A 27,189-nucleotide genomic window follows, 5' to 3' on the forward strand; every position below is an offset into this window, starting at 1 on the left:
CTGAAGCCGTTGGTCACTTTCTCCCTGCGTTTTGTTGATGTCAAATGTCGTCGTTGTGTTCGTTAGGGCTTGCGCCGCAGTGGAGGCATAAGAGCGTGAGCTTATTTTTCTTATTTAAGTTCAAGAGAAGGGCTTTAACGTTCGTCCCCAGAGTTGTTTGCTCCTCTTTAAACGACGACGACTCTGTTTCGGCGCCAAAACCAAAGCAGGTATTTATCTCGTAATTTTAGTCTTTTCTTGGTTTGGAAAAGCTGAAGCTGCATTTTGTGTGATTGGGTTGTGCTTTGTGTTTGTAATGTGCAGCTGGGTTATGATCTTTCTGAGGACCTGTTCGGGCTTGAGGGTAATCCAAAGCCAAGGTCAGTAAAGTTTGTACCTTTTCAGATTCCATGCCTTATTTTCTATGTATTATTGCTTATGATACTTGGGTTTTGGATTATGAATCACGTTATTGGTCAAATATATGTTAATGGTGAAACTAATTAGGCATTGCAATTTACTAAACATTATCTAAGCACTGACTCATTGAAAAAAGGACTTGTTAAGTCTTTAATTTTTCAGTTTTAGTACTTTCTGGACTCATATGTGCTGTTCAATGGTTTGTTAGGGTTATTTTTATTGTAGGAAAGATATCTAAGGTATGATATATTGATCAGTCTTACATATAGGGATGCTAGTTTGGGTGCACGAAAACCAAGGTCTTGGTTTGGTCCTAATGGACAGTATATCAGAGAGCTACCATGCCCAAGTTGCCGAGGGAGGGGTTATACTCCTTGTACTGAGTGTGGCATAGAAAGGTCTAGATCAGACTGTTCACAGTGCCTTGGTAAGGTATGTGCAATTCCCCGGCTGCTTGTGTCATTCTCTATATCATCAATGTATCATGAAATTGAGAATTACAAACTTAATTTTTTGAGACTGTTTACCTTGAATTAGATAGTCAGTTCTACCTTCAATCTAGTTCCTTTTTTTGTAATTTGGAGAGTACCATTATGTGAATAAGATGATTAGACAACAAGAGTTTCCTAATTCCAGTATCACTATTTTGTAATAGGGCATAATGACTTGTCGTCAGTGCTTGGGAGATTGTGTCATATGGGAAGAGTCTATCGACGAACGACCATGGGAGAAAGCTCGCTCAATGTATCTTCTCTATACCTACTTTCTCTTGTTTTAGTTTTAGATACTGCTTTCTTTTGTATCTTTATCATGTACATGTAATACTTGTTAGATACTGCAGAGAAATTCTAAATTTTATTGTTTCTGATTCGCAGTTCTCCTCTCAAAGTGAAGGAAGATGATGAAGTTGATAATTTGGAAATAAAACTGAATGTCAAAAGAAAGTCAAGGCGAGTGTACCAATCACTACCTCCTGAAGTTAATTTGAAGATTAGCCGGTCTCTAAAAGTTAGTTTTCTGCTTCAATCTTACCCGACATGTTGCATGATGAAATAAATATGCCTCATATTGCATATTACTGATATTAGTTATGTATGATATCTGCAATTGCATTATCATGCAGAGATTAGGGACCATTAGTTGCCTTCGTGATCCGAGTGAAATCTGCTTTGTAAATAGCATGCTTGCATTTCTGGATAAGAATCTAGAGATTATATATTCTTGTCATTTTTCTCCCATCTTCTTTTTCAGTTTTGCTGCTTTCGCATTTGCAAATATCTTCGTTACTTTTTGTAGTGTTACTTATAGACAGATAATGAGATAAGTAATTATTATGTAGTGGTCATGCATGAATTTAATCTTCTTTGTCTAGTTGGATGATTGCAGAGTCTAAATGCCAAAACTGGTCTATTTAGTAAGAGAATGAAGATCATCCACCGTGATCCTAAGCTTCATGCTCAAAGAGTCGCTGCAATAAAGGTCTGGAACTCATGCTGTTTTATTTCCAAATGTTTATATCTTTTTATGCTTATCTTTGATGACTGTTCATATATGTATATACCCATGTTCGAAATGATTGTCTTTGCCTCATAGGTGAATATTTAGTTTTTCTCTGCAGAACTTATGTTCCTTATTAGAGCACTTAAAATATCCAAGGATTCTTAAAATTGAGGGCTTTCATGACTAGTGTAGAGACCTGAAATACAATATCAAATCTTCCACCAATGCTTGATTATTTCCCTGTTTTGGAGCTTATGCTGCAGTGAAAACTGAAAACTGACTATCAATTATGTGTAGATCATGCCACCTATGTGTTGGCTTATTTTTATCTGCAGTATTAACTTAGTGAGAGTGAGAAATACTCAAATGAACAACATTACTTCTGAACTTGAAAATGAAAAATTAACTGAAGTTCAACATATGCATTGCAGAAAGCTAAGGGAACCGCTGCAGCTAGAAAGCATACCTCTGAAACTTTAAAATCTTTCTTTAGTGACCCAGAAAATCGTCGCAGAAGGAGCATTTCCATGCAGGGTCAGTTCTTATACTAAATTACACAGTCCACTTCAGACAGCTTTCATAGTGACATCACATTGCCTCTTTCTCAGAACTTCTCAGCTTAATGTTTGATCTCGGTTAAGCATTTAAAAAAAATACACTTTACAATCTCTTCTCCTATTACCTGACTTTTGATCTGTTTTGTCCTTCTACACAGGCGTAAAGTTTTACTGCAGGAACTGCGGCCGGGAGGGGCATAGGAGGCATTACTGTCCAGAACTGAAGGATAGTTTGATGAATAGGCAGTTCATCTGTGGCGTCTGTGGACAAAAGGGTCATAACAGAAGAACTTGTCCGACATTGAACCGTCCCAAATCCACTGTTAGAAGACCTCACCATTGCAGAATATGTGACCAAAGAGGCCACAACCGAACAACGTGCCCTGAAGTGATTGGACTAAGTTCTAGTATTCATCAAAAGAAGAAGTTTCACAGTTCCGGGAGCCGAAGAACATACAAGTGCAAATTGTGCAAAGAAAACGGGCATAATAGTAGGACATGTCCTACTCATAAGAGAAATCTACATTCCTCAAACATTGGTCATCAATCTGATGAAGAAGCAAAGCAATGAAACATTCTGAACAAAATATACACTTATCTTGCTGACTGCCATCCCCATAAAATTCATAAGCATGCAATGCCATAAAGACTAAAGATCAAAATTGAGCTAAAAAGTCAGCTTCCAGAAACTCACCATCAAGTTTGTATGCAAACTCAAACTGAACAATGACCTAAACCGGACAACGACTAATCTAAACTCGTGAACGTTAAATTTATATTTAATAAATTGAGAAGCCCAGTCTGGAGTTTTGGGCTAACGGTGGGCTAACGGTGGGCTAAAGTTTTGAGGAGTGGGGCAGAAGTCATATATAAAAAAAAAAGAGCCACGACGTGTCGTAAAGAAAAGAGTAGAAAAGGTCGTCTTCCCCGAATCACAAGCCCCCAAAGAAAAGAGTAAAAATCCACACTCGCCGGCTCGGCTTAACGGCTTAGGGTTTCTGATCCGCCATGGCTATGCAAATAGGTCTCAGCAGGGTCCTCCTCATAGCTGGAGCAGGTACTGTGTTTATTTCGAGCTTCACTTTTTCCTCGCTGAAAAATCAAACTCAGCTCCGATCAATCTCAGCTCTGTTTTTACAGGTTACACCTCCATCCTCGTCCGGAACGGCAAACTCTCCGACGTCATCGCTGAAATTCAGGTTTGATTAATTTTGCTTCAATTACCTACTCCCTTTTTTTCAGTCTTACTCTGATAATTAGATTCAGATAGTTTTTGTTTGTTTTGTGTTAAATATTCATATTTTTTTGTGTTTTTGTGAAAATTATGAAGCTATTTTTGCTTATAAGATATTAATTATGGAGGTTATATATATGTTGGCAGGCTTTGTTGAATGGATCAGGAGAGCAAGAAGGTGATTCTGATAAGATTGCATCACAGGTAAGCACTGAATTTGATAAACCTGAATTTTTTTTGTTTGTTTTTTTGGCGTTGAATTTATTGGTGTGGATATATTGTTTTTTTATGTGGATTTTTTTTCCAGATGTATAACCGATTGCTGGAGGAGATACGCACAGCGCGGCAGACAGTTGTGCTGAATGCAAATGGGGGTGGCCAAAGTACCTTACTTTTCTTGAATTGTTTTTATGTGAATTCTCAAAGTTACTGCGATTGTGTTGTGAATTATGCATCTTGTGATGCGAAAGAAATGGATTTTAATTGCTTTTGTTTTGTGAAATTCATGTTTTGTAGGTAATTTGTCATCACTGATAGTGCCAGCTGCTACTCTGGGGGCGGTGGGTTATGGTTATATGTGGTGGAAGGTTTGCGGTTGATATGCATGTCTGTTGTATTTCTTCAGTTGCATCCCTGAGTTGTAATTATATTTGTGTTCAGTAGATGGTGACTTGGTAATCTAAACTTCTTCTGTTCTACAAAATTATTAGGGTCTTAAATTCTCGGATCTCATGTATGTGACAAAGCGTAATATGGCTGCTGCTGTTACAAACTTGACAAAAAGTCTGGATACTGTAAAAGAAGCTGTTGTCGTAAGTTTCTGCTCTCTTGATTGGGCCAATAAAAAATTCATATATGATGTGTAGTTCAGTTGTATAAACTATTTTAACTGTGATTAACATTCTTTGTTTGACAGAATACAAAGAAGCACCTGACACAGAGAATCCAGAATTTGGATGATAAAGTGCTGGAGCAAAATGATCTGTCAAAGGCAATTCAGAAGGATGTATGTTATTTTCTTTATTCTTATTATTATTATTATTATTATTATTATTATTATTATTATTATTATCTTAACTACTTTTATTTCTTAGTTCTTGCATCCTATCAACTTCAGAGTTCAGAAGGATGATAAAGATCAAATCATGATATTTAGATTGGATCTTATCCTTACATGTTTGATGAGGTTCATATTTGTTAAATCCATGTTCAAAGGGTAATTTGAGTATTAAAAATGTTTCCAATAAGATCAAAGACGGTTTATATATGAACTTCTGACAACTGTTTCTTCAGTGTCTTTTTCATATCTATGTCACCTTTCCTATGTGGTGTTTGATGTCTTGATTTTTCAAAGTTCAGTTCTCATGTGTGTATTTTCTGATATGAATATGGATATATGTTAGATTCAGTAATACTTGATTCATTTAGCCATAAGAGTAGTATTATTTGATTGCATTGTCTCTTAAGATTGTTTGCAACTTTTGAAACAGGTAGCTGGGGTTCAGAAAAATCTGACCGATCTGGACATTAACTTGGTTCAACTGCAACAAATGGTAGCTGGTTTGGTGAGTTATGCTTCAACATGATTGTCTTCTCTTTATTTTGTCCGTTGCCATGTTGGTTTCCTGAAGGAGAACATTCTTGCTGTGTTACTGGGCTCTAAGTTCTTTATACATTCTAACATTGTTTGATATTTTCTTTTCTCAGGGGTGGAAATTAGAATCTCTTGAAGACAAGCAGGTAAATGCTTGTTTTTTAAGTAAATAGAGAAGCCATAGGATATATGTGTTACGATGCTTTTCTTTATAATTTAAGTTTCTCTGCTCTGCAAGTTTATAATATATCTTCGCTTCAAAAAACTTAATGTGGCGGCTACTATATACTTTTGTCTTCATAAGGCTGTTCTGACACATATATATCTGGGCGTTCAGGATTTTGCAAATATGGGCGTCTCTTACCTCTGCAGCTTAATTAGCGGGAAACCAGTTAAAATGCCTGAAAATCTGCAGGTCTGTACTTTTTTTCTTTTTTAGGATTTATGATTTTTTGTTGATGCTAGATAATATCACTGTTAAAGTTATGCCCTGCCCTCAAGTCATTGCAAGTTCTTGGTCATCAATTGGCTAATGTGCTATTTCTACATGCAGAAGCAACTAAAACTATCTGATGATAATGCACGAGGCGGCCGATATCTCCCATACTCGGGAGACAACATAATGATTGTAAGAGTCCCTTCACTTATGTTTGTTGGGATTATCATTGTTAAAAAATTGTAATAAGTATTTGTAAGCTGCTGATCTCGACATTTAGACCATTAACAGCAGTTGCGTGATTGTACTTCTCATCACTTTCTTACAGGGGCTGAAAAGTGCTCTTGAGGGTACTTTGTTAGAAGGTGCTCTTGCAAAAGATGGTATTACCAAGTTGGAAGAGCCTCCAAAGAACTTGCCCAGGTCAGAAATACAAAACTGTGTTGGGTTTGTTGAACAACTGATGTCATCTGTTAGCTCAGTTGCATCTATGTTTTGGCAACTATGTCCTCTGCTTGCATGAACTTTCTGTAAATAATTTATATTTTTTTTGCTTAATTTCGCAGGTCGGTGTCAGCCAAGTGTTGATTGTACCATTCTGAACAAGATAGATCAAAGCTGTGTGGCTGTAGGTTCTCCATTCAAGTCCGAATGTATACAATCTTAGTTCTCTGGCATTTTTTCCGAAACTTTGGATTATGGTGAGGATGAAGTAAATATTACTCTGGAGCTTATAACGTTAGCTTATAATTGTGTGATGCCATTATAAGGCTGAAGTAATGGTGTATTGAGATATGAATCTGTTTTTTTCCTTTTTGATCAGTTGTGTAAGGTAGCCAGCCTCAACTCCTTTGTAGTGGATGTTGCAAATGGTTAATCCCGTCTATAATAAATTTTCGTACAAATAAGCGTGTTAGATCATTGCAAGACACTTGTGATCTTATATGCTATTACTTTGCCTGAATTTCATCCGCCAAACAAGTAAAAGCACAAAACTCATCTATATGTAAAAGTTCTACAATTGGCCTAGTGAAGCTTGAAACAGACATGGGGCTTTGGATGTATAAACTAAGTGGAACTAAATGGACATCTAATAGCGTTAAACATTAGCCGGATTCGAGTAGGTGACATTTTACAAATTGGAAAAAAGAATACAATATAAATGAACCCCCCCCCCCCCTTTTGAATAAAATTAAATAGTACTTAAATACTAATATTTATAGTAAAAGATATTATTTTTCAGGAAGTAACAATGATAAAATTTCCCAATCTTGTGAGAACTGGTACCAAACTACCAATGTTTCTTTTTGTCCAAAATCACTATTTCTCATCAATATGGATTGCAACAAGTGTTCAGTGTTTATTATGAAATCATTTTAGCCAACACCACCAGAGTCAATCTTACATTCGATAGAATAACCACTGGCTAATCCCTTTATTACTTCATTATTCACACAATCAACTGCTTCTAACAGTCAATAAGAAGAAGACAAAGGTATCTAGCTCGCAAGAGTTTCCTAGTAATTAAACTAAAAATGCTTAATCTTAAACTCCAAAAGATTCGTTCTTGGACATAAGCACATGATCAACCCCCAAAAGTGCTGATCTTGTAACTTATTTCAAGTCAATCAGTTAAAATCAGCTGAAGAGAACATGTTCATGGCACCATTATTCCATAACGGTCGCATGTTCTTCTCCGGGGACTCTAAAGCAGGCAATGTATCAGTGTTGGAAGAACACGAAAATGGGATGTTGTGAATCCCTTCAAACAAAATTCTCTTCAGATTTTCAGTACTGTTGGCCTGCGGGAGCAAGTTTTTTACTACATGACTCTTCTCATCGTCACTTTCTTCGTTTTCATCAGTCATATTCTTCTCCACCAGCTCTTTGAATATGGAGGATTTGAGGAGGAGGCTTAGTGCAGTTGGGGAGTTAGATGACTTAGGAGTGCAACTAGGACTGATAGGGGGCATAGTGTTCTGTATTTGGAAAATGTCCCTAGTTCTTATGGTGTCAATGTCCTCTACCGCAAATGAGTTATTCGGACTAAATATTGGCATCTGTTTCTCTTCCTTGCTTGGAATGTTGCTGTTGAAGTCTACAATATTTGGTTTTTGTTGTTCTTGAGAATCAGCAACAAGTGCATTGGGTCCTGGTCTGAGCCATCTTATGTATGTGCTCAAGTCAAAGTTGGTCACGGCGTTTATGCCTCTGTATTCTATCGCTGCAATATCATAGGCATGAGCTGCCTCTTCTTGAGTGCCTGCAGTGATCATCAAAGAAACCAAACTTCAGTTATAGGCCACATTTCAATGCGAGATCATCAGTGAAGGTGCTCGAGTATCAATTACTTACCGTAAGTGCCAAGGTACAGGTACTTGTTTCCAAACACTCTTCCAATCCTTGCTTCCCATCTCCCGTTGTGATGGTGCCTGCAGTTTCATCCAGGAATATTTACTACACATGAATATAAACTTTAAAGTGACAAATTGAATATGGAAGTTGAAAATGAAGTGTACCTTGCAACTCCTCTATACTTGGATACACCTCTTGAAAAGCCACTGCTTCTTCTGTAGATATATAGACATGATACAAAGGTCACTAACTCGAAAATCGTACAACAGTTAAGTTGGACCGTAGGCTTCTCAATGCTTATTAATATGGAGATGAAATGATACCTTCTTAGAGAGGCCAAGTATTCTTCCTTTGTTAGTGTGTTCATTAGATCAATTTCGCTCTCATAATCAGACACCGGAAAATTTGTAAAAGTTGATGTTCCCCAGTACTTGAGTGCTGCAAGGTCATAAGCTCTTGCCGCGGATTCTTCCTCATCATAAGCGCCTGCAGATACATTACGACTTTTTTAGAAAATTCAATATATGATTATCTGAATGTAGTGGTTCCAACTTCCAAGCAGCGTAGCTAGTTAACTAGTTGTTAGTTGTTACCCAGATAAACTTGTTTCCCCTTCTTCCTCTGTGTTGGATTCCAAGACCCTTTGTCCCATAAATGAGCTTCATATCTACCTGTCCATCTATGCCTGCATAATTTCTTACAGTTAGGCTTCTTCAAAAATATTATAGCTTAACTCTGGCCAAAGTAGAGAATAAACAAATGTGAGCATTAAGACAACATATCAAACCTGCTGACTCCGCGAAATCTGGAACTTCTTTTGACAGTAGTGGTAGTGGTAGCACTAGATTGAGGGTTAGGCTGTGTCTTCTGTTGTTGATCCGCATTATTAACTGTTGCTGAAACACCCGTAGATGTATCCCTCCTCCTTCTTTTGACACACTTATTAACCAGTGCATCAACTTCTATCATGCAAATCGGACGCTTCCCTGTGCTCGTCATGAGTTCTGATTTAACACTACTAGCCAGCTGATCCATCTGTCAATACCAAGCAACAAAAGACAATTGTGTTTCCAAATTTCAGCTCGCTTTTGTTGTTGGAAAACAGAATGCAGATGTGCATATACTATATACATGTTCCTTTACTTGAACTTATGCCTATTTTGTTCCTCATGGTCCGATGACTTTGATGCCAAACTGAGACAAAAATGAGCGCTGTTACAAAGCAATAGACAAAAATTATGGTGAAATATACAAAAACCAAGACCAAAATGCTGGTGTAGTTTTTGGCGATCAAAGTTGACGAGTAATATTTTCATGGGAGACAAAGGTGAACTATTGGCTTCTTCTAGATGATAATATCCAAAATGCTTTATGTATTTTGTTTTCTGGGATCAGGAGGCGTTTAGGTCTTGTATTATCTGTGAATAAAGGCCAATTTTCAATTGTCGTTTCATGCTTTAGTCCTTACATTCGGTTTCTACGTCCAATTAAGTAAGAGTTTATACTTCGTGATAAATGTTTTGATGATCAGTTGTATATTGGTATTTAAATTTGGAGTTGCTTCCAATCACGTTAATTTCTATGGAATCGAACCTTATGACACAGATGCTTTCCGAATAGTGTCTGTGTGCTAAATGATTCTAATTATGGCGCACAAAAGGTGTTAAACACATGCATAATGCATTATGTGCATACAAGATTAGCTGTTGTTTGTTGAAAAACTGCTTAATTCTAGTAAATATCAGGCTCATTTCATGCCTGAAAACAGATTGGAAGTACTTATGTAATGCGGCAATTTTCACTGTTAATTTGATACTCGGACTTACACTGAAATGGTCGAAGAAGGTTAGTCACTATTTTCTTGCTTAATTACTTTCCAAAAATAAAAACCAAAAAAGGAAAAAAAATAGAAAAGAAAGAACAAAGAAACAAGAAAAAGAGAAAGAAAAAGGGCATGCATGTATCAGAGCATGCAGCTGCAATTCATATATTGTTTCCTACTTTCCTTCCTTCCTGCCCTCTAATGCTCAGCACATGTAACCTCGGATGTTTCTCTTCCTTTCTCCTCGATCAACTTCTTCTTTGTATCCACAGTTAAGACTTTCCAACTAGCCTACGATGGATCGAAAAGCCTAAACTGTGTGCGCATGACTAGCATGGTTGGCCAACACAGCACTCTAGAGCGCCGGCAAAGCTAGACATTGATGGGGCCAAACTCCCAGGCCTGAAGGGCATCATAGCTATTTTGGATGATTTCGCATAGTTGGGGTCCCCGGATTCAGTGAAGAATGCTCCATTCTCCATCACGTCTCCCTCGGATCTCCAGTTCCAGTTCTTCCATTCCGATGGGTCTGAGTACTCCCTCTTGGTCACCTGGTTAATATAACATCAAACAGTGTGTTGTATATCAAACGCATGCATGTGTATCCATATTAATGAACAAATTTGATGAATGTAGTACGTTGTACCTCTTTTGAGACCTGGCTTTCAGGAGCAATGAACCTGTTACCCTGGCTGATGATGGTAGGGTTCATGTTACCACCGATAGCATACATTATCCAATGGGTGTAGTCATTGTTCACAACATGGAAGAATCCAAATCGGCACCTTGGCATTCTCTGAATCAATCCTTGCCCGAAGTGATTAAAGGCCAGAGTTATTTGCATGTCCTTGTCTTGAGTGTGGCTATTACTTGCCCCGAACAACATCGCCTGGTTTGATCGACGACATGACATGTTAGCTAGACATATAATAAACTTTGGTCTTAGCAAGACAAAATAGTTTAATGTGTACGTGAGATGTCCATCTATTTTCTCGATCGGTGTTAGATTATACATATATATACCTCGTTGTGGTCAGTGAAGTGGGAGTTGGAGATGGTAACACCAGTGGAAAGCATGATGGCGTCGATGAGCCCGTCGTCGGTCCTCGCCATGGAAACGTGGTCGATCCAGATGTTAGAAGCGCCAAAGAGGGAGATGCCATCACCATCGCTCCTGGTCCTCAAACCAACATGGTCCTCGGAGTCCATGAGCGTACCACCGGCTTTGGATTCAATGTCCTTAACGTGAATGTTGGTAATGATGATATTACTCACATATTGGAGAGTGATGCCACCACCATAGGCAAAAACAATGTTGAATCCTCTACCATCGATGGTCTTGTCACATGTCACCAGTAGCTCCTGTTGCAGCCTAATCACCATGCTATGGGCAAAGGTGATCCAGAGAGGACCTTTCCGTGTCACCGCGTAGCGGAGGGTCCCTTCTTTAGGGTTGACGAGATCATCATCTGAGCCATCAGTGACGACGTAAATCGGCCCACCCTTGCCGCCGGTAGTCTTCTTGCCAAATCCCATGACGCAATCGGCCATCTTCTGGCGGTTTTCGGCCCAGTCGGGGTCGCACCGCCAGCATGCGTCGATTGGGTTGGTGGCATTGCAGACACCATCATATCTCTTGAAACCTCTCAAGGTCCTCCTCGTTCTATTGTGCCCCATGATGTGCCTAATTCATACGTGCATGCATGTATGTCATATTAATTCGTATATTCAAATATAATTTCGTCGATTAATAAACTTTAAAGCGCAAAAATGACATGAACATACTTGTGTACGGCAGCATTGAACTCCTCTGTAACATTATGGGGATCTGGATGAACGGATTCCTTGGCAACTTTTATAGCAGAGGCAGCTCGTTGTTTCCAGTACTCGTCTTCTTCGGCAGTATAATTTTGGCCGCTGACGAAAACAGCGACACTCGAGAAGAAAAGGAAGACGAGAAAGATTGACCCGCCGGGTGTGGTGATTGCCATTGTCTGTGATTATATGGTTCTTCTTAATTCACTTTTGGGGGGCTTGAGATTGTCAACCGCGTAGGAGAAGGCCTAAGGCGTTAAAATGATCATATGTCGCCCAAACCCAGGCCAGAAGATTGAAGCTGGGTTGGGTGAGCCTCCTACCTTTAAGCACAGATTATATAAAGCTGACGATTTGGGGAAGATAGAGGTGGATATGGCGGGAAGTGTGGGGAACCAACCTTTCAGGAGAAGGTTTACAATTAGCCCACTTTTCAAATATTCTTGAACTGGTCAATTTTGAGTGTAATATCTCTCGGTCATATATAGACCTCAACAACAAAAATAAATGTCTGCCCAATACCTAATCAAATTACCTAATCAAACTCCCACTCCTTTTCAGGGGGAGGATTGCGAAAGCGCAGATGAGCCCTCATAACTCATAAGTACCTCATGTCCCTCAACAATAAAAACCAGAGTATAAAACTACCCAAATTGTCATGAATGGTTTCTAATACTTCATATCCAAAACTGGGGGACAATAACACACGGTCGAAAACTCATATTTCTATCATTTTACTAAAAAAAGTCCATAGAGAAATTTGTCAGCAACATGCCACTTTCTTGTATAATATTTGTTGATAAATCATTTGAAAAAGATACATTAGCTCTCCCAAAAAAAGAAAGATTTGGTTTTACACATTCTACTGTAACACACCGGAAAGCAGAGTGGAGTTGTACACCAGAACCAGAAGTCCAGATCGAACGTGTTACATACAGAAGGTATCCATCTCCAATGTATCAACAGCTTATAATGGCAAACCGCCTTTTGAACCCAATATTCATCAGTTCCACATAAGCCAACCAGCTGCAAATGCACAGCTCCGGCCAGTCCTTATTCATCTCTCTGCATTCGACTATATATACTCATAGATATATCACACATACACTGGAAAATTTATGATGCTTCCCAGACCTTGTAATCTCTTCCCTCGAGGCTTTTGGACCATTTTTGAGACCCGCTTGGGGGTTCATAGTGACCTGGTCCGATCTTCATTGCAACTTTTTCATCAATGATAGCAGCATACACATCTCTTTCAACTTTGGTAATTTTAACCTGTAATATAATTTAAAAATTGAAATCAACCTCTATGGTGCCATATATTGCTCAACGGATGATTGCATTACTATTGATACTTACTATGCTGCGACAATTGATTTTGTTCCGGTTTCTTAAAGATATTAAACCTGCGATTTCTGACCGGTAGTGAGAAAAGATGTGATCATAGAAAACTGCTGGTGTTCCTGGATGAGTCAGAGTGTAAGCATATCCTTGCATTTCCTTGTCACGTGGAAACCTCCAGTGACCCTTCAAAAGCAAAAAAAAATATGTGTAGTTATGCAACGAGATGTAATCTTATTGTATCAATAACATTATCAAATTGATCTTATAAATTGAAGCTCTGCTTTTCAGTCATCTGATTCTGTGAAATGTGAAAGCAGGTAGGAGGTAGAGAACTTAAATAGTATGGTGCTTACCACTCTAGAAAAATGCCTTTTTCTCAACTGGATTAGTATCATGTTGAAACTTGAAAGGTTCACAACTTGAACAAATAAAAAAAAATCCTTCTATTTTGGATAAACTCGTAAGACAAGGACACTGCCCAAGCTAGTTTACTTTAGTCAAGGGAGTAGGTAGGAGGAACATTGATATCCTTCTTCGCTGTAACATATAAAAAAAATCAAGAAATAAAAGGAGTTCCAACCTGAGTAGAACCAGTATCGTGATTCTCTATGAAGGTAACAGCACGAGATGGCCACCAACCAACAACCCCAGGAGGCTTTCCCTTTGAATCTGATAATCGCCAATATTCGCATCTTTCCAGAGCCTGCATAATTATATATTAGATTTAAATGCGTATCATCTACCATATAGCCATGGAAAACAAACAACTATTGTTCACGGAAAGTGGCTAGTGTATTCGGAAGCATCATTCTTAGAAACTGATGCTAAATGTGATCAAATTCTAAATGAGTTCAGTAGGACATATCAGCATATTATATGTATACATATTTGAACTACTTAGGGGTGCAGCAATTTGGTCAACAGTTGGGTGTTAACTGCATTATTCTTTGTAGGCAAAGGACAAGATGTTTTGCCATAAGAACTTAAAAGCCATTTTGTTTTTATTTTAGCAATATTTTACTACAATGTGAAAAAAGTAATTTTTATGGAACTAGCAAGAAAAATGCTGGCATATCTATTAGAGAAAGCTTACTGTAACCTGCGATTATATATAAATCATTTCACGGATGCAAAAATATTTCACAAAGGCATACATATCTAAATAACACCAAGACTACAGTTTAAAAGGGAATAACTAAGATTCTTTATGAATCAAGATCATTCTGGTGCAGCTTAACAAAATCAGGTTTACAAGTATCAATGTATCATACAAACGAATTGAGTACAGAGGTTTCATTGTAAAATTTACAGAGATGAATACTTACAGCATGAAGGATCCCTTTTGTTGTTACATCAAAAGCTCCAGCGGCTCCACTAGTAGCATTAATCCAATCAATAATTCTTTGCCTATGTGCATCTTGATTGTGATCCATCTCACCATATGTATAACTTAGGGAATCCCAATACTCACCAACAGCAAAGTAAGGTTCACTAGCATCCATGTAGTCCTTAACATAACCACCCCAAAATCCTCTAACAAAATCAAGCCTCCACCCATCATACCCAATTTCTTGCCTGTCATTATGATCCATATGTTTATAAAAAAAAACTTCCAACGTAATATGTTTTAGAGAAAATTATATTCAATAAAGTACTGACACATCCGTTACATACATATAGAAAGCAAATTCATATGTATCACGGGTTGAAGCCCCTTTCAAAAAAAAGATAAAAAGTCAAAGCCAACACTGATATCATCTGACATGATAAGTATGACAGCCTCATCCCAGAAACTTCATCAGTGTGCTCATGAAAAGGACGGTACTCAGCAGACTACTAAATTTTGGAACATACCATAAATCACCGCATTTCTTTTGTTAAAAGACATGATCCTACTGCTAGGACCATTATGAATTTTGCTCCCTGAATAGCTTTGAGATATTTTATACAAGAAATAAACAGCTGCTTCTTAAAACTCAAGCACTAGCACACTTTCTTAACATGTGTGCTTTGACAGAGATGTGATCAAGCTTGAACATCCATATTGAAATCTCTGTGTTTATTTATACAGTAATACAAAACTAAGTAAACTGGCAAACATTAAAAATAGAATCTCAAAAAATCGAGTAAATAGTTCAGACTTTTAACCTTAGCCAGCATAACCATTCTTTGATATCCTTCCTCACAAAATCTTGTGAATGATCAATGTTTGGTGCAGCATGAAAACTATCTCCACTACTTTTGTTGCCCCTACCCTGTACAATACAAATATGGCTTTTTCACAAACCAAGAAGTTATATATTATAGTCTTCATAGAAATCACATATGTTCTGCCCAACTCTACAGAGTACTGTTCTCTTTTGGAACTTTTATTCTGGTTAATATCAGTATTCTACTCTTACATACACAGGGTAAGTTTTTTTTTTTTTGAGTAAATACACAGGGTAAGCTTGAAACTCTGTCACTCTATGAAATGTGTAGTGTCTGATGAGAATTAGCAGGTAGATTAATGGTGTGTTGTCTTAAAAATTGAACGGTGTCAACTTGGTGTTCTACCTTTTAAATATATGTAACACTCTAACTCCACCATCTGAACTTTTAAATAGTCACTACTAAAGTTACTTAAACTCATTTTAAACAGGGAAATGCAGGGTTTCAAATACCAAGTCCAGAAAAAAATGGCAGAAAACTTTTATGTTCTCTTTCCCTCGTTTCCTCGTATTCTTCTTAAAATTGTATGCACATGCATGCAGATGGAATGAACTAGACATCATGTCTTTCTAAGCATACCCATGTGTTTTAGCCTTTTAGGAATGAAGTTTGTCACTCTATATGCTATAATTGCTATTCACATGCAAACAAGGGCACAAACAACAATATCACATGTGCCCATGTGTACACATGAAATAATAAAATTATAATGTCTCTAATGTGCTTCCACAAATGCGATCATTTTTAACCTCTCTCACTGTCTGCATATAAACTTGACTCACAACATTCCCAAGTAAACGGGAACAGAAAGCCAGTATACAAGTTGAGTTTTTCTACTAAAAAAAAAGTAAGGTTGCTAATTCTAAGAACGTTGTTAGGGATAAAAAATTAGATACCTGAAAGTGTGGATCATCTGCAACAACTGCACGATCATCCCAATTTAAACGACCACCAAATATATTCCATACACCATTTTTATTCTGATACTGTGCGCAGCGGTGATTTAGAACAGCATCTCCAAGTACTTTGATACCTAATTTATGGAATTCCCTCACAGTCTCCTTCAGTTCATCCATAGTGCCATATCTGAGAAGTACGAAACACGAGCAATGAAGAATTACTGATGAATACAGCATCCATCCTGAACTCCAAAACAATTATTAAGAGTAATAATGAAAAGGAACTCCAGAAACAAAGGAGTTGAATGTACTGCCAATTAAGGTTAAAAAAAGGTCTATGATAACAACTAAAGAGTTCGGACCAAAAGAAAAGGATAAGGTCTGAAACTTTGATGGTCCGCACATCACTGTGTATAACCAAGCAAGCAGGGGTATGCCAACTCACCTTTTCTTTCTTTTTTAAATTTTTAACCCATCAAAAGTAACAAAAAAAAACTATACAGATATCAAAACAAATGCACTGTAGAGCTATGAAGATCATGCAAAATTATTATGTGGTATAAATTTATCATAGGGTACCTGGAATTCAGATTATACAAATCCCTTGGCATGTACCCTTCAGGTGACACAGAATCTGTAGGAGGTGGTAACCAAATCACAGTGAAACCTAGTGAAGATAATTCGGCAGCTTTATTTTTGAGCTCCATGTACCATCTTCCAGATTTATGTGATTCCCAATTAAAACCTTGGCACACTACTTCAAAACCTGTGCCAGTCCCTGAGGTTATTTTGACAGCGGGTGTCAACTCTTCAGATTCTGAAATGGCTTCCTCAGTAAATGTGGGAACAGTGCTTCTGAAGATACTATAGGCTTCAGCAGCCAATTTTTCTATTTCTTGAAGAATACTTTCTTGTGCTTCTTTGGATTTCGTCTTTCGACTCTTCACAGAGGAAATGCCACTCACCAGGGTCCTTATTTCATTAATTATTCCGTTGGTATATTCAGTGAAAGAATTGTCTTCTATTTCCTCTGCACTTCTCCCATCTGCAATAGCACCTTCAGGCTGATCCTCTTTTGCTACGGCAGGTGAGATATTTGCACTTGGAAGGGGGATGTAGAAGTCATTGCCTTTACATTTCAACCATGTACTTTCACTTAGCTTGAAAACAAAAAGAAATCCTGCGAGTCCTTCCTCTAAAGTAAATAATCCCCAACATCCATCTCCTCCCTCTTTTTTCTATAGACAGGAACCAAGAAGATAGTTCATTAGCCCAACTAAAAGTTCTTTCAAGAGACCAAATTGAGAAGCACTATTTTCAGCTTTTTCTAGACAGCTTAGAACAAATATGCATGAGATAGAGGGTTACATTAAAGAAATCTCCAAGCACGAGGATGCGTATAGCTCATATTAAAAGCCGCTATTCCTTATCACATAATGTATTATGAATATCAATCCAAGTAAAAAATAAAATAACGTTTCTGGCAATGGAGTACAAACCTAAAAGATGGCACTACAGCGAGTATTTTTGTACAAAACTCATTTTCCCGTTAATAACTTAATAAATTGTCATGCAGAATAATTGAAAAATTTTCTACCCAAACTAAAAATAACCAATATTTAACCACGGTGTCATAGTCAGAAACTCAGAATAGAGCATAAAACGTACAGACATTTTGAAATGGGTACACACAATATTTATACTAGGAAAAAATGACCAACTCGCCAGCACAAGAATATGAATTAAATAAGGGAGGAGAGGGAATAGCAAAGATGATAAGAATATAAAAACCTGCAGTCGAGTTCGTAAAGCCTTATCCTTGAATACTACTGTTTCTGGTGGATGTGGGCTTGCTGGTATTTCCCATCTTTTAGCCTCATCTTTGCAAACTCCCCAATGGACAATAACATGATCAGGTAAATCAGTTTCCATATGTAGAAGATTCTTAGCTGTCTCAGGGCACTTCCCAACAGAAACCGTTACTGAATTCACTACAGCAATTTCTTTTGCAATAGGGAGTTCTTCGTAGAACCCTTCTAGAGACCTATTTTCTTCCTTAGTTCCTCTGGATTCACTACTGCTATCTTTGTCATGGGAGCTTGATGATTCTGCTTTGAAAAATATGTTTGATAACTTCCCCACAATTCCTGAATTGAACATATATATTAAATCAATGAAAATATCTTTTCTCAAAAAAAAATTTGAATTACCTGGCAACATCCCGAATCCTTTTTTTGCACCAACAACATTGCGTTCTTCTTGCAGGTAACCCACAAGAGGCACTTTGAAATCTCTTCCTCTGTGCTGATACCAAGCACCAGATTCTTCATCCTACATCACCAAAACCCCCAGATAAGGATATAAACCATAGATAATGGAGTAGCCAGCATAAAGGACTGAAACTTTTAATTGTTATTAGCTAAATCAGAACCTTTAGAACAAAATTAATGGCTGCAATTCCACTGTCAAGATTAAAATCAATCTTCAATTCCTGAGAGGTATCACCTCCAATAGATGATGCTGATTCCGTCAAGGGTGTCTCTATTGCATAGTCCTGAAAAAGCACATACACTTCAGAATGATACTGCCAATTCAAAATCTTCAGCTCCCCTATCAACTTGAGAACGCCACACATACCTTAATAGAAACCGAACCAGGTGGCCTCATCTCCTCAGGAGGTTGATCCCATTCACTATACAACATTTCAATGCATTAGTGCACAAGGAATACATCCAAAACCAGTCTATCTCCTACTTATTGATCCTATCTGGAAGAACAAACACACTATCCTAACAACTACGCCTATTAATCACTCGAAAAAAATCATTCACAACTACTAGAACACTCGTACAATTCAAGTATCAAGATCATTAACAGCTACTAGAACAGTAACTCAAATCAACCACCTACATACATAAACAGAACAATTCTTCTCGAAATCGAAACATCAAGTCTAAGCAATCTACCTGCCGACGTCACCAACAAGTGAAACTCCCCAGTGAAGAATCCACTTTCCGGGAAGAGTACAACCGACGGTGAGCGTCCAATTCCGAGCATTCTTCCCCTGATCCAACCTCACAGAGATCTTTCCCTCCACCTGAAATTTCAAATTCCAAAACCAAATCAGCTCTTCCTAAATTCATCACAACAATCACCAAGCTCATGATCATGAAGGAAGACTCAAACCAGCTCAGTTCGCTCCAGAGGGAATGTCTTCTTGAAGAGAGGTACTGTGGATTCAGAGCTCGCAGCCACGGCGGTGTCAGTAGAAGAAGCTCGGAGAATGAGAGCACTAGCACGCCGGAAGTTGCAGAAGTTCCGGCAGCGAAACTCCGTCTTTTTTGGAAAAGCACTCAAGGAACTGAGCCTGACGAGCTTCGAAGCTGAACGGTGGCCGGAGCTTCGCCGGTGACCGTGGTGGAGAAGAGGCTTAATGCTCACCGTCGACATGGCTCTGACCACCAGAGCCACTCAGACTGTGACTCAGGAAATGAAAATCTCGAGAATTAGAGAGATATTTTTTGAATAAAGTCGATTAGTTTTTTTTTTGATTGAAAAGTCGATTAGTTTTTTCTAATTTATTAACTTAATTTCCGACACTTTCGTATCACGTCAATTAACTGTTTGAAGAATTTGAGATATTTTCAATAGGGGCCAAAAAATATAAGCCGACTTGATATTCTACAAGACTACAACGAAGGAAAGTGAACCCCTTCTGTTCATTATGCAAAAAAAAAAAAAATTATGGTGCAAGCAAAAGTATCTTCGATTGTCATTCCTTATATGCGTTACTAGGAACCATTTGTTCACATGGACCACATGTGGTGCAAGCGTTGTTGTTTCGTCACGAATTGTTTAGTGAAAACGATAGGGACTTTGCGTAAATCCATCATAACATGATATCCCTGTTCATTTCAAGTTTTCAACATGTTGATTTAGAGTTTCAAAAATCAGATTTCCAGATCTACTGCAGAATTCATGAGATAACTTGGAGAAGCAGGAATGGCAAAACTTCAGAAGGAAAAAAAAGCTCTCGCTTCTAAACTCTGGTTTAAGGTACACCCTTACTAAACACTTAGATGGGTGGAAAATTCAAAAGGAATTTGACATCAGGTCCGTGCCAATTATTTTTTACAACCCATTACCACCAAGATATGAGAAACCAATAGCATCATAGTAAAGGACCACGAGTTCATGACAGAAATTCCCTCCTACCTACTACCTAGCTTATTGCCCTCTACCATGCAAAAACAAAACCCACCTTCCATTTGCACATGATGGTTGTGCTTAGCTCATGGCTTGAGTGCCAAGGCTAGACCGATCTTTGCACTTTTCTCGATCGCCCTCGTGTCCACCTCTCCTGAGATAGTGAACAAGGACTTGGGACGCCACTCGTGCTGGATGAGAGCGCTTGCCCTGCCATAGTTGTTCACCCGAGCCTTCACAGAGGTAAGGGGGTCAAGTGCATGCTGAGTGCCGATGGTGAAGGTGTTCTCGTTGCTAGAAAAGCCATGGGACAGCTCTGCACCAACAGCAGTGCAAGTAAGTGGGCTGACCGTGTGGAAGTAGGAAGCAGTGAGGGTATCACCCTTGTCATTCCTGCATACAACAACAAAAATGTAAATATCAAACCCCAGAAGCATAACAAAGGTAAGACTTCTTTTCAAAGGGTGCCTCAACATACAGACGCAGAAGTGCTAACTGAACTGGAGAAGAAAAAATGATTGATGTGATTAATCTGTTCTTTAATTTTGCTAATGAAGAATATCTTACACAAGCAAGGAGGCAATCAGGTCAGTATGAATGAAGTTCAGCCCAGCATTGAGCTTGGTCAAGTTTCCAGAGGCAGTGTCAAAAGAAACATCCGTTCCAAGAGAGAGGGAAGTGTTCCCAACAACACCAGAGAAGTTAATAACAGGGTTGGCAGTCAATCCAAGGCTAGTACTTATTCCAGCATACTCATGTTGGTATTGAAGCTCCACCTGTTTTCAAAATTACCCGAAATCAGAATGTTGTGTAATAATGCACCTCATATAGTCATATATATCAAGACATATGGGGCAACTCCGTTATAAGGGATACAAAATGGTTGATACAATTGATGCAACAACAATGCTTTGTGAAGAACAGAAAGATATCTTACCTTTCCAGATTTTTGATCAGGTACAATGAAGCTCAAGATTGCCTTAAGACCAGGTGCGGGCTCATCAACGGTAATTGTTGTGAGAAGCTGTTATAAATACTATCATCAGCCAACACATAATCAAATAAATGAGTATCATATTCCAAAATCATGTGATGTTTCCAGATTTGATGGATGTTTACTTTTCTGATGTTTACACATCAACCCTAAGCTACATAAAAACTACAGTTATCAGAAATCAACATGACTTTAAGTAAAATATATCAATGTCGTTGCACTAACATGAACAGCCAACTTATAACGATTAACCTTTGGTTCAGTTTGCATGATTCACAGAACCCCACAAGAATATGCAAACACTAGTCATGAAACCCAAAACAGTTTGTTGTTAACCATCTAAGATTGCAAGTACACAGCCAAAAGAAATATACATACTAACATTGTAAGGGCATTAGTAATTTGAAGTGGCTGATAACTCACATTTGAATTGGTATCAACTTTAACATCAGTCGTGATGTTCTTGTTCTTGAGCTGAGTGCTCACATCCCCCAAAAGAAGATCCCCTTTCTTAGTTCCACTCGAAGTGATTGCCTGGAGAAGCACAACAAAAGTTCATATCAGAAACAGAGCACGAATCCTACAAGACACAAAACATGGGGTAAACCATATCCTGCTTAAAACATCAAAATAACACCATCAGCAATTATGCACATTCAGTGCTATACCTCTTATAACCTTATATTATGAGAAAAATGACATCACGAAAACACACCTAGACTACTGTAGCAACAAGTAGCCAAGTCATAATCAAGAAACACTATCATGACTCCGAGATTTCATTACTAACGATTATTTGAATCCTCTAAATTCCTTATATTAAACCATTTTCATTTAAAAAAATACTAACTAACAACCAATCTAAAGTTACATAATATACTACTTCATCACCAAAATTGATAAAAATATATTGGAAAATAAAAGAGAAAATAGAAGCTTACAACTCCAGAAGTGGTGAAAGTGGTGACGGTAAACTTGTGGTCGGTCTGGTAATCCCTGTAAAGAAGATCTACACCGAGAAATTACAGATTATGAGTGAAGAGCGAAATTATAAAAATATAAAATGAAACTAATCGGATGATCAAATAGTGATTAAAAAGAAAAGGCAAGGACCTCTGGCTTTCTTGCCGATATCGGAGTAGAGACCGGGTCCCTTCACCATGGTTGTTTGAGATGAACGAAAGAGAGAAGAAAAGAAGGAGCTGAAAGGGAGTGTGAATATCAAACGCAATCGAGGAAAACCCTAGAATAGGTGTTTGTTGAGAGAGAGTGGTTTAGGGCCGTTGGATATGGACCTGGGGGCGTGTGGGTTTTGGGCCGTTGATTTGTAAGAAAAGTCTCGAAATCGTGGGGGGGGGGGTTGTGTTTGGCATATTCGCCTTTTTGGTGCTGTTTTTATGCCACGTATGCAAAAACAAATTAAACATTTTGCTGTGCTGTTTTCTTCTGTGAATATATTTGGCTTGAAATTTCTAAGTAGAGCAGCAAATGGTGGACAATCAAGAGCCATCAGTTCACGATATTGGAAATTTATAAGAACAAACTGTTTGAAAAATAAAATAAACCAACCAAATAGTTCAAATCGCTTCGACCTGAATAAATAGAATTGAAACACCAACTATGAAGTTGTTTAGTCTGAAACACCAACTATGAACAAGCATCTTAAAACGTTTCAAATCCGCCTACTGTATACCACATATGTCAGTATTCACCAAACCGAGTCTTAGGGGATGTATTCAACTAGGATTCTATAGAATTTTCTTGTATTTGAAGAATCTTTTGAAATCTTGTGGTATTCAATTAAGATTTTAAATAATCCATTAAAATCTCAAGGTATTCAATTAAGATTTCAAAAACTCTTATGAATTCTGGTGGTATTCAAAAATCGATTGATTTTGAATGATTTCATTTATTAGTTGATTTTGTTGGATTTTGAAGTATTTTTACACTATATCATGCTTGTTAGAAAATCAAGCATCTAGACATGAGATTTTGATGTATTCTCTCTCTCTCAATAAGATCGAAAATTTTTATGTTCTTAATCATGTGTTTTATTTTAATTGCTCAAATCAATTTTATGGGTTTTTCTTGTGATTTGGTATAATTGTTGTAGGCAAAAAAGAAATGATGGTTGTTTTTATAATTGTACTAATAGTTGCAATAAAGAATGTCGTTCTGATAAATTTTCTCCTGAAATAGAAAATGATGAAGAACTTAATATGAAAGACGAGAATCTTGAACTACTTTCTCAAAGTCAACTACAACAAAGAACAGAGGCTAATGCTTGGAAACTTAATATTGTTGAAGCTATGTGGAAAAATAGACCACAGAATGGTGATAATGAAAGTCAAGAAGATAACAATGATATTGAAGGCAATGCGAATGAAAATAATGAGGACAATGCGAATGAAAGGGATCATGAAGACTATGATGACAATGAGGTCGGAATGGATGAGTATGAAGCCTCTTAATGTACTTTTCTAACAAGTAGCCTTGCTTAATAGAAGTAACAAGTAGATAATGAAGCTTATATATGCTTAATACAATGATTACTAGCCTTGCTTAATAGAACTAACAAGTAGATAATGAAGCTTATATATGCCTGCACCTCCAACTTCATATCTCCGTACTAGGGACATCACGAGCGAGTTGATCCTTGAAGGAGACCATCTCTTATCTGAGAAGCAATGTCTTTCACAGCACCAGGTCCGTGTGGGATGAAAACTGAATTGGACTTTGAAGACGCACCGATGTCTTTCAATGTGTCAAAGTATTGTGTCACCAGAACCATGTCCATGACATCCTTTGATGATGTCCCCGGTACATTCTCAGAAAAGGCCAGCACACTGTCTCTCAGCCCATCTACAATAGCCTGGCGCTGCCTTGCTATGCCAAGCCCTGACAGATACTTGGACTCTGCCTCTCCTTCAGCTCGCTTAATCTGTAGTATCTTCTCTGCTTCAGCTTTCTCAGTTGCAGCCAACCTCATCCTAGCAGCTGCATTAATCACAGAACAAATGTATATAATTATATATTAGTAATTTGCATTTCTAGAAGATAACTTAGATACATATTGTACCAATAGACAAGTAATCTGTTTCAAATCGATTCTTATTTGTGAAGAAAGCCGATAAACCAATATGACCATTAAAAGAAAATGCATCCGATGTATTGCCGTTTAATATATTTACCTGCATTGATCTCATTCATTGCCCTCTTCACATGCTCATCTGGTTCAATATCCACAATCAATGTCTGCACTATTTCAAACCCATAATGTGACATGGCCTACAAAAACCACACAAAAAAAACCAGTTACCAAGATCTGAATTTGGATTTCGATCCAAACAATGGCAGACAAATCTATACCTTTTCAAGTTCCTCTTCCACAGCTTTGGCAATATCATTCTTCTGTTCAAAGGTTGAATCCAGATCCAGCTTTGGAACACTTGCCCTGATAACTATACAGAAAAAAGATTTCCATGAATTCTGAAAGCATTGTTAAGCACCTCAACTATGAACACTAAAATATAAACCTGTCCGAGACAAAATAAGATGATATGAAAACAAGAACTAGCTAGAGGTCGAGTGAAAACCTCAACCTAAATATTCTGCACCTAACAAACTATTGTATTGCAATCTCCATTTTCACTATTATTTTGCTCTCTTTAAAGGTAAAATAGTCCAGTTCAAGAATAGCATTAACCTTGTAACAATTTTCACAAGCTGGACTAGCTATCTTTGTGATAAAAGATGATTGAAAACACAAACGAACTAGCTACATTGACTACCTAAATTGTTAATCATGCATAAATAAAAAGCCAACAAACTTATAGAATATATTGCTTCTTAAACATCAAAAAATCCATACCATCAAAGACATATGACTGGATCTGCCCCCTGGTATTGCTGAGCTTGTAGAAGGCATCTGAAGCTTTGTCAGCTAAAGCTCGGTATTGAATGGAAGCAACCACAGTAACAAAGACATTATCCTGGAGACATACCATAATTCAGAATTGGCCGACAAACTGTATACTATAGTTTTCATAATTTATTTTTCACCAAGGCCATCAAGAGAGCTACCTAGAGTGTGTGCTAAGTTCTTACTGAGAATATAAATGGTCATAGCAATCTTTAGTGTTTAGGAAACTGAAAACAAACCTTGGTCTTGGTTTCACATCGAACATCCAATTGCTGGACTCGTAGAGAGAGATGTCCAGCTACTGCGCTACCCAAACACCAAGGCAGACAATGGCAACCAGGTTCAAGCACATCATCAAACTTCCCAAAAGTTTCCCTGATTGCAACCGTAGACTGGTCAACCTGAATACACCCAAGGCACTGTCCCATCTTCTGATTCTACCAAAGACAGTAGAAACAATGATCATCAGAGTTGCAAACTAGCACTACAGTATTTTTATTGCATAATCAACAGATATCCAAAATAGTGTTAGCCTTAATCAAACACATGCTACTGAATGAAATAAGCACCAACTTCTTTATCACTGAATTGATCAAGGGGAAACTTAACCTCAAATTACCATACACCATATGACCATAATTCAACAACGATACGAAGCTTAAATCGACTGCATCACTCCTTTACCTATAACATCTTTCCAATTATGAAAACAACTAGGAACACTAATCATATTTTCTTTTTAATAAAAGCTTTTCATAAACATTTTATGATTCAAGAGTCTGAAGCATGTGTGTATTGGCCGGCCGTAAACCAAAGATACTCTTACATGTATAAGTTACAATCAAAGTCATAATAACAACATACATAAGACAAGAGCAAAAGCCAAATTGTTGTAAAATTCAAAGTGATTTTTAGACAAAGTCTAGATGAGTAGATGTTCATGCAACTCTTGTAAATCACCAAGCACCGAAAATAACAATACTAAATTCTCAAATAAATTTACCAAGGAATCCAGCAACAAATATATCTACAACTCGAAAGTAAAACATAAATCCATAAGAATTTCACACAGCTCTCCCACTGTTTCTCTCTTTCTCCGAAACAAAAATGGAGAGCTGAACAAACGGTGAAACCGAAATTCATAGCAGAATCGCAAAATTTTACAGCGACTAAAATTCAAGCAAAACTTGGAAATTCATCAAAGCCTACGAAAAACCAAAGGCGAAAAATTGTACCGGCGGTACTGATTTCGAAACCTGCAAAGCAAAACTAGACGGAGAAGGCAAAATTTCACAGCGAAAACATACAATTCAGTAACTACGAACTAAGATATAAGCAAATTCACACCGTAAATTCCAAAACAGAGTAGTCTGAATTGTGAGGCGGTACCTGTTTGAAGAAACCGAGAGGAGAATTGGGTGTTATTTATAAGCAAAGCGAGTGAGGGGCGTGTTTTTACTGTGGCGGTGAAATTTCTGGCGAGGTGGGACACACGCAGTCCATGTGGGCAATAGCGGATTAGCGCCTAAACTAAACCATTAATTTCACAGTTTTCACTCTCGCGTGTTTCGGGTACAAAACGGGTCGATCTGTACCCGACAAAATGTTAAGAAAACCCTAGTTTAACTTGTGACACAAGGGTTGATAATAGCCATATGGACTAAAATCATTGTGTAACCTTTCAACCCATAATATTGAATGGTATCTAACCCTTATCATACTAAATTGGTATAATATTCATTGATCATCATCATATTTAGCAAAGAGTCTTCGGTTCAATTGATTTGTTAAGGTCACTAATGTATGAAAATTTCTTGAATCCGATAGATTTATCCACCCTCTATGTTGACTTGTACTAGTAGTAATATTGCCTTTATCCTACCGAGCATCATGCATTTGCT

At 37.7% G+C, this 27,189-nt stretch overlaps 7 protein-coding genes across 10 annotated transcripts; 2 read left to right on the plus strand and 5 right to left on the minus strand.

Annotated features, from left to right (window-relative positions):
- LOC126792462 (uncharacterized) lies at window positions 1–3,027 on the plus strand. Its single transcript, XM_050518878.1, has 8 exons — window positions 1–209; window positions 304–359; window positions 669–831; window positions 1,055–1,143; window positions 1,275–1,407; window positions 1,786–1,878; window positions 2,331–2,433; window positions 2,615–3,027. The coding sequence occupies exons 1-8, from the start codon at window positions 45–47 to the stop codon at window positions 3,025–3,027; spliced, it is 1,215 nt and encodes a 404-aa protein (XP_050374835.1). The 5' UTR covers window positions 1–44.
- A 353-nt stretch (window positions 3,028–3,380) lies between these two features.
- LOC126789939 (uncharacterized) lies at window positions 3,381–6,639 on the plus strand. Its single transcript, XM_050516021.1, has 13 exons — window positions 3,381–3,513; window positions 3,597–3,655; window positions 3,838–3,894; window positions 3,998–4,073; window positions 4,207–4,277; window positions 4,401–4,502; window positions 4,607–4,696; window positions 5,181–5,255; window positions 5,398–5,430; window positions 5,622–5,699; window positions 5,838–5,912; window positions 6,049–6,143; window positions 6,287–6,639. Exons 1-13 carry the CDS (start codon window positions 3,465–3,467, stop codon window positions 6,306–6,308), a joined length of 882 nt encoding a protein of 293 aa, XP_050371978.1. The 5' UTR covers window positions 3,381–3,464; the 3' UTR covers window positions 6,309–6,639.
- Window positions 6,640–7,203: 564 nt separating this feature from the next.
- LOC126789938 (AP2-like ethylene-responsive transcription factor At1g79700) lies at window positions 7,204–9,132 on the minus strand. The gene is made up of 6 exons (XM_050516020.1): window positions 8,863–9,132; window positions 8,669–8,760; window positions 8,399–8,561; window positions 8,240–8,290; window positions 8,076–8,152; window positions 7,204–7,983 (listed from the first exon to the last, which is right to left on the minus strand). The coding sequence occupies exons 1-6, from the start codon at window positions 9,108–9,110 to the stop codon at window positions 7,349–7,351; spliced, it is 1,266 nt and encodes a 421-aa protein (XP_050371977.1). The 5' UTR covers window positions 9,111–9,132; the 3' UTR covers window positions 7,204–7,348.
- Window positions 9,133–10,226: 1,094 nt separating this feature from the next.
- LOC126792463 (pectate lyase-like) lies at window positions 10,227–12,372 on the minus strand. Its single transcript, XM_050518879.1, has 5 exons — window positions 12,361–12,372; window positions 11,683–11,891; window positions 10,921–11,581; window positions 10,544–10,786; window positions 10,227–10,448 (listed from the first exon to the last, which is right to left on the minus strand). Exons 1-5 carry the CDS (start codon window positions 12,370–12,372, stop codon window positions 10,227–10,229), a joined length of 1,347 nt encoding a protein of 448 aa, XP_050374836.1.
- A 99-nt stretch (window positions 12,373–12,471) lies between these two features.
- Window positions 12,472–19,706, minus strand: LOC126790225 (alpha-amylase 3, chloroplastic). 3 transcript variants are annotated; one of them, XM_050516385.1, is made up of 13 exons: window positions 19,353–19,706; window positions 19,133–19,263; window positions 18,804–18,858; window positions 18,598–18,720; window positions 18,377–18,497; window positions 17,958–18,274; window positions 16,746–17,404; window positions 16,164–16,353; window positions 15,205–15,311; window positions 14,382–14,631; window positions 13,637–13,759; window positions 13,072–13,239; window positions 12,472–12,987 (listed from the first exon to the last, which is right to left on the minus strand). In XM_050516385.1, exons 1-13 carry the CDS (start codon window positions 19,614–19,616, stop codon window positions 12,829–12,831), a joined length of 2,667 nt encoding a protein of 888 aa, XP_050372342.1. In that variant the 5' UTR covers window positions 19,617–19,706; the 3' UTR covers window positions 12,472–12,828. The 3 variants fall into 3 exon arrangements, with proteins under 3 accessions (XP_050372342.1, XP_050372340.1, XP_050372339.1); XM_050516383.1 differs by having other exon boundaries at window positions 17,958–18,313; XM_050516382.1 differs by having other exon boundaries at window positions 17,958–18,497.
- A 476-nt stretch (window positions 19,707–20,182) lies between these two features.
- Window positions 20,183–22,627, minus strand: LOC126792961 (mitochondrial outer membrane protein porin of 36 kDa-like). The gene is made up of 6 exons (XM_050519489.1): window positions 22,480–22,627; window positions 22,308–22,375; window positions 21,790–21,900; window positions 21,310–21,396; window positions 20,940–21,148; window positions 20,183–20,765 (listed from the first exon to the last, which is right to left on the minus strand). The coding sequence occupies exons 1-6, from the start codon at window positions 22,526–22,528 to the stop codon at window positions 20,459–20,461; spliced, it is 831 nt and encodes a 276-aa protein (XP_050375446.1). The 5' UTR covers window positions 22,529–22,627; the 3' UTR covers window positions 20,183–20,458.
- Window positions 22,628–23,701: 1,074 nt separating this feature from the next.
- Window positions 23,702–26,674, minus strand: LOC126792959 (hypersensitive-induced response protein 2). 2 transcript variants are annotated; one of them, XM_050519487.1, is made up of 6 exons: window positions 26,636–26,674; window positions 25,528–25,725; window positions 25,238–25,358; window positions 24,736–24,827; window positions 24,558–24,654; window positions 23,702–24,363 (listed from the first exon to the last, which is right to left on the minus strand). In XM_050519487.1, exons 2-6 carry the CDS (start codon window positions 25,714–25,716, stop codon window positions 24,005–24,007), a joined length of 858 nt encoding a protein of 285 aa, XP_050375444.1. In that variant the 5' UTR covers window positions 25,717–25,725; window positions 26,636–26,674; the 3' UTR covers window positions 23,702–24,004. The 2 variants fall into 2 exon arrangements, with proteins under 2 accessions (XP_050375444.1, XP_050375445.1); XM_050519488.1 differs by having other exon boundaries at window positions 25,528–25,719; window positions 26,636–26,664.
- Between the last annotated feature and the right edge of the window lie 515 nt (window positions 26,675–27,189).

Source organism: Argentina anserina, chromosome 4, assembly GCF_933775445.1.
Source record: "Argentina anserina chromosome 4, drPotAnse1.1, whole genome shotgun sequence".
NCBI lineage: Eukaryota > Viridiplantae > Streptophyta > Magnoliopsida > Rosales > Rosaceae > Argentina > Argentina anserina.

Bases quoted from the DNA above. Each gene is read 5' to 3' on its own strand.
- LOC126792462 (XM_050518878.1), top strand. From the start codon at position 45: ATGTCGTCGTTGTGTTCGTTAGGGCTTGCGCCGCAGTGGAGGCATAAG. The intron at 1,408-1,785 runs GTTAGTTTTCTG...GGATGATTGCAG, and splicing joins AGATTAGCCGGTCTCTAAAA to AGTCTAAATGCCAAAACTGG. The intron at 2,434-2,614 runs GTCAGTTCTTAT...CCTTCTACACAG, and splicing joins AAGGAGCATTTCCATGCAGG to GCGTAAAGTTTTACTGCAGG.
- LOC126789939 (XM_050516021.1), top strand. From the start codon at position 3,465: ATGGCTATGCAAATAGGTCTCAGCAGGGTCCTCCTCATAGCTGGAGCA. The intron at 5,431-5,621 runs GTAAATGCTTGT...CTGGGCGTTCAG, and splicing joins AATCTCTTGAAGACAAGCAG to GATTTTGCAAATATGGGCGT. The intron at 5,913-6,048 runs GTAAGAGTCCCT...ACTTTCTTACAG, and splicing joins CGGGAGACAACATAATGATT to GGGCTGAAAAGTGCTCTTGA.
- LOC126789938 (XM_050516020.1), bottom strand. From the start codon at position 9,110: ATGGATCAGCTGGCTAGTAGTGTTAAATCAGAACTCATGACGAGCACA. The intron at 8,562-8,668 runs GTAACAACTAAC...ATGTATCTGCAG, and splicing joins GGGGAAACAAGTTTATCTGG to GCGCTTATGATGAGGAAGAA. The intron at 8,291-8,398 runs GTATCATTTCAT...ATATATCTACAG, and splicing joins TACTTGGCCTCTCTAAGAAG to AAGAAGCAGTGGCTTTTCAA.
- LOC126792463 (XM_050518879.1), bottom strand. The intron at 11,582-11,682 runs GTATGTTCATGT...CGTATGAATTAG, and splicing joins TTCAATGCTGCCGTACACAA to GCACATCATGGGGCACAATA. The intron at 10,787-10,920 runs GTATATATATGT...CGATCAAACCAG, and splicing joins ACTTCACTGACCACAACGAG to GCGATGTTGTTCGGGGCAAG.
- LOC126790225 (XM_050516382.1), bottom strand. From the start codon at position 19,616: ATGTCGACGGTGAGCATTAAGCCTCTTCTCCACCACGGTCACCGGCGA. The intron at 17,405-17,957 runs GTTTTTATATTC...TCCTGTCTATAG, and splicing joins CTTTACGAACTCGACTGCAG to AAAAAAGAGGGAGGAGATGG. The intron at 13,760-14,381 runs GTAAGTATTCAT...ATAATTATGCAG, and splicing joins CAAAAGGGATCCTTCATGCT to GCTCTGGAAAGATGCGAATA.
- LOC126792961 (XM_050519489.1), bottom strand. From the start codon at position 22,528: ATGGTGAAGGGACCCGGTCTCTACTCCGATATCGGCAAGAAAGCCAGA. The intron at 21,901-22,307 runs GTAAGCTTCTAT...GTGCTTCTCCAG, and splicing joins CTTTCACCACTTCTGGAGTT to GCAATCACTTCGAGTGGAAC. The intron at 20,766-20,939 runs GTAAGATATTCT...TGTTGTATGCAG, and splicing joins CTGATTGCCTCCTTGCTTGT to GAATGACAAGGGTGATACCC.
- LOC126792959 (XM_050519487.1), bottom strand. From the start codon at position 25,716: ATGGGACAGTGCCTTGGGTGTATTCAGGTTGACCAGTCTACGGTTGCA. The intron at 25,359-25,527 runs GTTTGTTTTCAG...GTATGTCTCCAG, and splicing joins GATGTGAAACCAAGACCAAG to GATAATGTCTTTGTTACTGT. The intron at 24,655-24,735 runs GTATAGATTTGT...TGGTTTTTGTAG, and splicing joins TGGAAGAGGAACTTGAAAAG to GCCATGTCACATTATGGGTT.